The sequence below is a fragment of the Alosa pseudoharengus genome, unplaced genomic scaffold, assembly GCF_046254945.1.
Source record: "Alosa pseudoharengus isolate Yale_2024_CS ecotype anadromous, Long Island Sound unplaced genomic scaffold, YU_APseudo_1.1 YU_APseudo_1.1_scf_14, whole genome shotgun sequence".
Lineage (NCBI taxonomy): Eukaryota > Metazoa > Chordata > Actinopteri > Clupeiformes > Clupeidae > Alosa > Alosa pseudoharengus.
The window spans coordinates 3694688-3704633 of NW_027468609.1; the positions used below are offsets into that span (position 1 = coordinate 3694688).

The following is a 9946-nucleotide window of genomic DNA, read 5'->3' on the forward strand; positions in this document are numbered from 1 at the left end:
AGTTCTCACATACAAACACCATTATGTGTCTCCAAGCATTGCAGTGGCTCTGAAAAACAGACTGGCAGACACGAGCTGTGTTTAGGTGAGAGGAAAGTACCACTCCTAAGAGGTGTGTTTAGGTGAGAGGAAAGTACCACTCCTAAGAGGTGTGTTTGGGTAAGAGGAACGTGCCACTCAAAGAGGTGTGTTTGGGTGAGAGGAACATGCCACTACTAATAAGCTAAGAAGTGTGTTTGGGTGAGTGGAACGTACCACTCCTAAGAGGTGTGTTTGGGTGAGCAGAACGTACCACTCCTAAGAGGTGTGTTTGGGTGAGATGAACGTACCACTCCTAAGAAGTGTGTTTGGGTGAGAGGAACATACCACTCCTAAGAGGTGTGTTTGGGTGAGAGTAAGAAGTGTGTTTGGGTGAGATAAACATACCACTCCTAAAAGGTGTGTTTGGGTGAGAGGAACGTACCACTCCTAAGAGGTGTGAGATGTACTCTGTACCGACGGCCCGGTTGGCCTTGGGCCAGTACTCCAGAAATTTCTGGACGTCGTCTTGCAGCTCCTTCACGTCCTCATCCACCATGTCCGACACGTGATCCTGCAGTAGGTCCAGCGTGGTCAACTGGCTGTCCGACACTCGGCCCCCGTACTTCTGCATGCGCCACATGGCACGAGCCACCAGGCTGGAGGACAGACAGACAGACAGACAGACAGACAGACAGACAGACAGACAGGGGTGTTACTGTAGCTATGGTATCTGCAGCTATATATTTGCCGCTACAATTACAGTGTTGTGTTGACCGTTTGCACAAACGACGAGCTGAGAACCTGCATTCCATGATTCACCGCTGAACTACGTTGTAGGCTACCGGAAATGCGACTGAACGAACGAACGAACGATTCAGAACGAATCATCTTGGCAAACTGAACGACGCGAACTGTGTCATGAGAACGAACGACAAAATCCACCTCTAACATGGACGCACGAAAGAAACGTCACCGACACGCCCTCTTACTAGGTGTGAATTTTAACCGCATGTTCTACGCTTCGTTCAGACACAGCACATTTACATAATGTCCGGAGGAAATACTAGGGGGGGAGTAGTAGAACAACCGGCTAAATTCAGACTTCCATATGACCGGTTATGTCGTTCAGATATACGGCCCCACCGTTTAACATCCGCAGAACCACCGGTTTTACACGTATGTCTGAAAGCGCTTAGTGTGTCTTTGCAGGGACAGGTATCAAAGTCTCATGACCTGACCACAGGTGTGCCTCAGGGATTAGTATTAGGACCCTTGCTTTTCTGTATTTACACCACTTTCTTGGGTGAGACCATTCACTCACATGGATTTGACTATCGCTGTTATGTGAACGATACTTAACTTTACCTGTCTTTCCCACTTGAGGACTCTAGCGTTTCCCATCAGATTTCTGCATAAGGCTATTTCAGTCTGGATGACAGATTGGCACCTTCAGCTTAATCACTCAAAAACTGAGCTTTTTGTGTTTCCAGCCAAAACAGCTATTCCCCAACAGATTACATCCAGCTTGACTCATCTTCACTGACCCCAACTAGATCGGCATGTAACTTGGGACGTCATAATTGACCCTTCACTAAGCCACGCCCGAAAACCGCCACATGCCAATTATGGCTTAGCAACTCGTAACTAGGCATGGGAGGTCTGGCAAGCTTTCGAGAGGGAAACATCTAAACATCAGCCCTATCTATAAGGATCTGGATCTGGTTGTGCCTATGGATTGTGCTCTGGTTGTGCTCTGGTTGTGCCTATGGATTGTGTACATCTGATACCCAGTATCCCAACAGCTTTTTTTTTTTTGGGGGGGGGGGTGGTTGGATAAAGCAGTGTGGAAGGCCCTACTTTTGGTTGCGCCACCAGACATTTTTGGGTAGTGATACTGCAAATACAGTTTAAAAATGTATTAAGACATTTGTAAATGTTGCACAGCCATTACGACTTGTTTAAACACAGTCTTCCAACTTCAAAAAAATGCATTCTGTCCATTTTTAAAGATTTATTTATGTGTTCTAGAACACATTCACACACTTCACACACACATGTACACACACACATACTCCCTCACCGGATGTTCTCTTTGGGGGCCTTTCCCGCTGTCTTGATGGCGGAGCACTCCCTCTTGTGTTCGTCCCAAGCTGCCCTCTGGCATGTGCGGTCGCAGTAGTGGGCAAACTTGCACTGGGCACAGCGGTGGGGGCTGGCCTGCCGACGGAAGCAGTTGTGGCATACCTGCAGAGCCAGACTGGGCACAAGACAGGACAGACACATCCAATTCAGTGCAGTGCAGTGCAGTTCAGTGCAGTTCAATTCAATTCACGTCAATTCAATTAAGGTCAATTAATTTCAGTTCAGTTCAGATCAGTTCAGTTCAGATCAGTTCAGTTCCATGTAGGTAGTATTATTAACAGTATCCCAAGGTACTTTACAGAGACCGAGGCCTGAACCCCCTAGAGCAAGCAGACAATAGTGGGTAGACGGTAGCAGAACTTCCTTTGAACAGCAGGAAAACTTCAGCATTGTCCAGATAAGCGGGGCAGACTATAGGGGCAGCCGTGGCCTACTGGTTAGGGCGTGTGTGTACAGTATGTGGGGGCAGACGTGGCCTACTGGTTAGGGCTTCGGGCTTGTAACCGAAGGGTTGCCGATTCGATTCCCGACCCAGTAGGAAAAATGTGGGCGGGGGAAGTGGTTGAGCACTGCTCTCCCATGCCCACATCCACGGCTGAAGTGCCCCTGAGCAAGGCACCCCCTCACTGCTCCCCGAGTGCCGCTGTAGCAGGCAGCTCACTGCTCTGGGTTAGTGTGTGCTTCACTTCACTGTGTGTTCACTGTGTGCTGTGTGTGTTTCACTAATTCACCGATTGGGATAGATGCAGAGACCAAATTTCCCTCACATTACATTACATTACATTTGGCTGACGCATTTTTAGCCAAAGCGACTAACAACATGGTAAACAGTTTAAGTTTTAAAGCAATTCTCAACAATTATATATATAATAGTATATATATACTTACTTATACTTATCGTCCGGTAGTCATAATGGACATGGCTGAGCGCAGTATGAAAGGGTGACCTTTGCCAGTGGTTTGTTAAAAAAGAACACACTTGTAGAAACATCCTCAGTTCCTAGAGGATCAACTCGTATCATCAAAGTCATTTGATACAAGCCAGTTAACCCATTTACTCCTAATATGCCTGCTAAAAACGCCTATAGAATCCTATGGCATTCTAGACTAAATAACCTTATTTTCTGAGGGTTTTCTGAAAAAATACTAAGAATTGTCAACGTCTACCAAAACCTTAATATCTAAGCCTCTGTACACATAGAAACATGAAATAAAAAGCATACTGCGCTACGCAGCAACCAGCGGGAGAGTCAATGCTGCGCTATGCAGCAACAGGCGGGAGATGGAATGTTGCGTCGTGCAGAATCCAGCACAAATGGGTTAAGACATCAGTGAAAAGCACTCTATATACACATATAGACAGTTTGCACATATAGAAGACATGACCATGGGCTGCTTATTATATTTATATAGACAGAAACAGTCAGCTCTAAATCCACCGTCCAGCCATAATGCATATGATTGGTGTTCTTATCAGCTTGGACTCAAACAACCAGCCCTTTTCTCACACACACACACACACACACACACACACACACACACACACACACACACACACACACAAAGGGGTTCAGATCCCTCCGGGGAGCAGCCCTTGGGGCCGGGGCTGGGGAGATGTCTGTGTGACTCCCACCCCCAGAGAACACAACAGCTCCAGGGACAGACGGACACACAGACAGACATCTCTCCTGAGTCTTCCATTCTTTATATGGGCACTGAGCAGAGGAGACCAAGGCCGTAATTCACAGTGCATGACAACAACAACAACGGAAAGCCAACGTGGAGGATGTGTGTGTGTGTGTGTTTTTGGATACATATGAGAGTCTCTAATCTGTTTTATCTTGTCCAGGAGAATTGCTGCGTGACATAAACCAAACGCAGCTTTTAGTGCTAACTAAACACGCTAAACTAAACTAAAAGCACCTTTACACTGTAGACACAGCCAAATCATAGTATACTGCCGGTCATGTGGATTCCATTGCTCCCCCCCCCCTCTCTGCTCCACCCCTCTCTCTCTGCCCCCCCCCCCCCATCTCACTTGCAAACTATCTCTGCATCATCTTACAGACCAAAGAAACACAGGCTGATGTTTGCGTTATGTAAGCAGCTATTTTAAGATGGCATACAGGCGCACTGGCAATACTGAGGGGACACACACACACACACACACACACTCCCTCCCTTGCCAGCCTCCTTTTCACATTGTCTTCCTGTGGTTTTATTGAGCAGGGCAGATAATGGAACTGATCATGTGTGTTTATAAGACGTCCAAATGGAAATATCTGTGCTGTGTTTTGGACCTGGTCTGTCCTCACAGCCTCCAGGCTTTTTATGGAGGTGAGATGGCAGTGTGGTGTCACTCAGCCTGGCCATGAACGCCACGAAATCCCGCACCCAATAAGAAGCATTGTCTGGATTGTTTTAAAAATGAAAATATAATGCTACAACATTTAGCATTTTGTGTTTGAAAAAAATAAATAAAACAAATGCCATAATACCATGACTAAAAACGCTTAACAGTAAAAAGTAAACAAAATGCAAAGTCAATAATTGGTTTTCAATGTGTGTCTGTCTGAGGTGATCTAAATTCTAAAATACACAGAAACACACATCCACACACAGACCTAGGCAGGGTGAGCTCCAGGCAGAGTGAGCTCCAGGCAGGGTGAGCTCCAGGCAGAGTGAGCTCCAGGCAGGGTGAGCTCCAGGCCCCAGAGTGCCTGATGAGGTGCGAGGGCTCCAGAGTGCCTGATGAGGTGCGAGGGCTACAGCAGGCACCTGATCTGGATGTTTGTCGCTCCTGCACGCACGTGCAGACTAATTTCGGACGACTGTGTGTGTGTTTGAGGATAGGTGAGGAGGTGAGTGTGTGTGTGTGTGTGTGTGTGTGTGTGGGGGGGGGGTGCAGGGTGCATAGGCGCACACAGAAGCCATCATATCCTGAGTTTTGAGAACTGGACATGAGGATTCTGGCTACTGCTTTTTCCATTCCAACAGTTTCCATTTGCATTGAAGCAGCAGAACGGCAGAGTGGAACCAGTGCCCCTCTCACGTGCGTCTTTTCTCTCTAAGCCTCTCCGACAGACTTACTTGCCTGCAAAACATCTTCCTGTTTGGAATTGAGAGAATTGAGAAGAACATTCCTGAGGCCTGAGAAGTTCTGTGTGTTTTTTTAAGACATTGAAATGAGCCTGCCTCTATGCCTCTCAGACGAGCCTGCCTCTATGCTGTGTGTGTGTGTGTGTGTGTGTGTGTCTGCCATCAAATCAGCCAGTGTCTGTTTCTTATCTCCTGTTTCTCTTACTTTTTGGCTGCATTTTTGACTGCACCCAGTACAAATGCTGCACCCAGTACAAATGCTGCTCACCAGTTTCTCTGGGTATGTGCAGCACAATGAGAGCTGCTGGCCTGGGAGAGGCCCAGTATGGACTGTCCAGGAAAGCATTTGATACCTGAGCGGATATGGAGCATGTCAGGCACAGAATCCACAGCTAGCAATGGCTTGAGAGACGCCCAGCTCTGTGAAATCTGCTGTAAGGAGAGCACGCTTCAGCAGATGATGTAGGCTGCAGAAATATGCCCATGTTATGAGAGACCCCCATCTCCTCTTCCCTTCCTCTCACCGCCTCCTGCTATGGGCGTACAAAAGCAACAGTGTCCATTCAGCTACATATTTGCAACTGCACCATTTTCTGACCTGATGTCACCACAGGACACTAGCCTAGAAATCTAGACGCACCCTAGCGTCTAGCAACTCTGTTGGCTCGCAAGCTGGAAAAATTAAACTTCGATAGGGCCAATCACATCGTGTGTAGAGTCGTTAGGCGGGCTTAACATAATGATTGATGGCAGGGTTCAGCGTGAATTCCCTGCTACTTGAAAACAAAGTTACATGGCGAACAGCGTGACACGAGTTAAGCTTTTTTTAAGTTGGCAAAAGTTTGAACTAGCCAACTAGCTCTGCTGGAGGGAAAACGCATGGGACTCATGAGTTGTAGGCTATCCTATTACGTGCAGAGGGAATTTGAAAGACAACCGATTATCCCGCCCCTCGGACTGAGCACTGCAAACGGTGAGTCCCCAGACCCTACATTTTAATGTGGGTCTGGCTCTAACAGGACACAGCAATGAATGAAGAATAGTGACAGAGTTAAGGTCTAGCAAATTGTAGCTAATACACACCAAGGCCTATCAGAACGTCACCTATTACCGACCGTCCCGTATTTCCGACCTCTTGCATGCATGTTTCACTTAATATTCATTTCTATACAAACCATGGTGGATTCCTAAAGAAATGCAAGCACCCACACCATAAGTGTATCTAAATTAGCTATGTACCAAAAATGATAAAAAAAATGACATTTTAGCGTGACTTGAAGAGCTGAAACAGTGTTGTAAGGTTGCGTGTACAAATCCGCATGGAATTCTAGTGGAATTTTGACGATAATTCTTGGTCAAACTGTTGATGTGCCGTGAGAAGGCCAGCACTAAACTCCGAGCGTGGTGAACAAAATCGGATATGTCAGGCAGTAAAAGCCTCGGTAAGAACCAAACCAGATTTTGTTCAAATCTAAACACCTATGGCTACTAAAAAATGTAAGGTTCATTTATCAAATGTTATTTTGAAGTATTAAAAAACGTTATTTCAGAATTTTCAAGCGAAAGGGCAGGTATTTTTACGATATGTAGGCTGTTTTAAGAGAAGCTGAATTATATAAAAATTCTAACTGCTTGCTTTTCATTAATACCATAATTTGTGCTTATACAAGGAAGCAGCAGTGAAAAATAAATGGCAGCCATACCTTTGTTCAGGCTTCGAAGACATTGTGTATGAAGTGTAGGCACCAAGTTTGAAGGCGCTGCATGAATTTAACAGCTTATCCAAAGTTCTGACTGCTTTCTTTTTCATTAAAAGCAGAACGAAGGGAGGGGGTTGTCACCCAACCTGGCCTCGAAAGCTTTTACTAGTACTTTGTAATTCTACTTTCAGTACTTAAGTATGTTTTATAATGGGATACTTAAGTACTGTAAATAAAATATACTTTAAGACTTTTACTGAAGTGGTATGCTTATTTATTACTTTTACTTTGACTTAAGTCTTTTTCTGAACAAATATGTTCTTCTACTTAAGTGTGAGTTTTGGATACTTTATACAACTCTGCACCCAACACTACCCTACACCACCACTCTACACTACCCTACACCACCACCCAACACTACCCTACACCACCACTCTACACTACCCTACACCACCACCCAACACTACCCTACACCACCACTTTGCACCCCCACCACCTTCTCCAGGAATAGAGCCAGCTACACACTTACACACTTTTCTGTCTTACTGTACAACTTGGTGTTGAAGCAGGAGGGAACACGCTACCAGAAGGATAACACTATATCATCTGCAACATTATACCAATATATACCATTATACAAACAAAATGAGCAAAGAAACAAACAAGCGTGACATATTACACCAACTGGTGTGACCGTGTGGTGTGACCGTGTGGTATGCCTAACCGGTGGATTAGTTCAGTAAATGCCAACACTTCGAGCAGCTTAGAGACAGTTTGAGCTTTTAACCACCTTATTAACCAGATTTAAGCACCTTATTAGATAATTCTCTCTCAGAACTACGATGCACTTTATCGGCAGGGCATATGTGTGTGGCACGTGACCAGCTTTTCCCTCAGTGCCAATATCAGTCTCTGGTCAACAAGGTCAACGCTCAACACCCTCCTGCAGACACTGCACCCACGGGATCTCCAGACCCTCCCGATCTCCCTGAGGGACATGCATGACTTTACCAGCCGATGCCGTCACGCCACCTGCCAGTGCGCCCACCCGCCACTCTTGCCACCTGTGCCAACTCTCTGTACTGCCGGTCGGCGACACCCACCTGTCGAAGACCACGGCGGCGTAGCTGGCCTCTGTGAAGACGACGTCCCCGGCCACCAGCGCCTTGGTGGTGCGCAAGCCTCGGCCCTTGGACCCGGCGTCAAACACCTCCACGGAGTCAGCCTTCTCCAGGGTCATCGTGTTGCTGCTGGGGGGGAGAAATCCACGAGGGTGGGGGGGTCACTGGCTACTGAGATGAAGACGCCGGCTACTGCTCCGTGCAGGATCCACACACTGACGCTTCCACGCCACCTGCCTCCCTCTATGGCCCTCCCACGCCCCCTCCACCCCCTCCAAAAATAGCCTCTCCCTCTCCGGCTGCACCACCTCTGTGCGGAGGGGTGTGTGTGTGTGTGTGGGGGGGGGGCTGGCTTGTCTCATGCTGAGGAAGAGGTGCCTGCGCGGGGGTAGTGTTCCTGTGACTCCCCCCTTCATATTTGGGTGCGTGGGCCGGTCTCTGGAGTATTTTGGTCTTTTGGTGTGTGTGTGTGTGTATGTTTGTGTGTATGGGATGGGACTGCAGCTGTGTGTGTCTGTCAGTGGGCAGATCTAGAGAGAGGCCCCAGAGGCCCTCATCAAAATGCTCATAATGCCCCCGCACACCAGAGGACCAATACCCGGATACAGGCCAGATCTGCCCCGAATATGAGCCGGATCTGCCCCGAATATGCCCCGAATATGAGCCGGATCTGCCCCAAATATGATCTGGATCTGCCTCGAATATGAGCCGGATCTGCCCCGAATATGAGCCGGATCTGCCTCGAATATGAGCCGGATCTGCCCCGAATATGAGCCGGATCTGCCCCGAATATGCCCCGAATATGAGCCGGATCTGAGCCAGATCTGCCCCAAATATGCCCCGAATATGATCTGGATCTGCCCCGAATATGAGCCGGATCTGCCCCGAATATGAGCCAGATCAGCCCCGAATATGAGCTGGATTTGCCCTGAATATGAGCCAGAGGCCTCTGAGACTAATACTAGTGCTACTACTGGGACTGCCTTGGAGTAATGCACTGACTCGTCGGTTAAGTACAACATAATAGTGTCATAATCATCCCTCACGGCCACAGAACCCGTCCTACAGGAGAGGATACGGCACGCCTCCTGGCTAGCGCAGTACGGACTGGAGTTAGGTCAAAGAATAACTGCACTGAACGTCCTACTGTATGTCTGTGTGTGAGTGTGAGTGTGTGTACTATTAAAGCATTAGCCATTGTAGTACTTATTAATTTAATTAATTATTGCATATTGTGATAAAGCACTACAAAACTATTTTCTTTTTATTAGATATTCATCATCGAGACATAGTTAAGTCATACATCATGACATGCTGATTGCGTCATGACAGTTCCAAACCACAGAACGAGCCAAACTGCGCCATTATGAAACACAGAGCCGACAGCCTCTGGGCTGAGCTCTTTTAGTGCAGACTCATATTTATAAAACGCATGGCATTTCTAAACAAACAGGGATCTAGTGAAGCTTCCATGACCTCACTTGAAACAAACTGTTTACTGTAGCCATGTGTGAAAGCAGAGCAGGATTAAGGGTGACCCGGGCGGGAAGGCAGAGGCTGGGCTGGGTTGTGTCTCTGTGCTGCATCTCTTTGTCTGGAGAGGCTGCAGAGAGCCTTGCATCACCTCCTACTGAATGAGATTGAACAGAGGACGTCGCTCACGCTACAAAACCGTAAGGAAGTCCTAAAAATGTGATCGGTAATTGCTAATGTTTGAATTAGTACTACTATCATTTTACTATATGCATTTTTATGTATTTTCAAACACAAATCAATAAGGGTCAATATTTACAGTTTATTCATATTTATACTATGAATAAACTAGCTGCCACTCCCACCACGTGCATCACGCACTGTGCTTAG

At 47.0% G+C, this 9946-nt stretch overlaps 1 protein-coding gene across 1 annotated transcript in view; it reads right to left on the reverse strand.

Moving 5' to 3' along the window:
- smyd1a (SET and MYND domain containing 1a) overlaps positions 1 to 8210 on the reverse strand; it is a 19851-nt gene extending 11641 nt beyond the window's left edge. The window contains exons 1-3 of the mRNA XM_076283144.1: positions 8066 to 8210; positions 2102 to 2278; positions 464 to 677 (exon numbers count right to left, since the gene is read on the reverse strand). Of these exons, the coding sequence (XP_076139259.1) occupies positions 464 to 677; positions 2102 to 2278; positions 8066 to 8202 (528 nt within the window). The 5' untranslated portion in view covers positions 8203 to 8210. The remainder of the gene's footprint in view (positions 1 to 463; positions 678 to 2101; positions 2279 to 8065) is intronic.
- Between the last annotated feature and the right edge of the window lie 1736 nt (positions 8211 to 9946).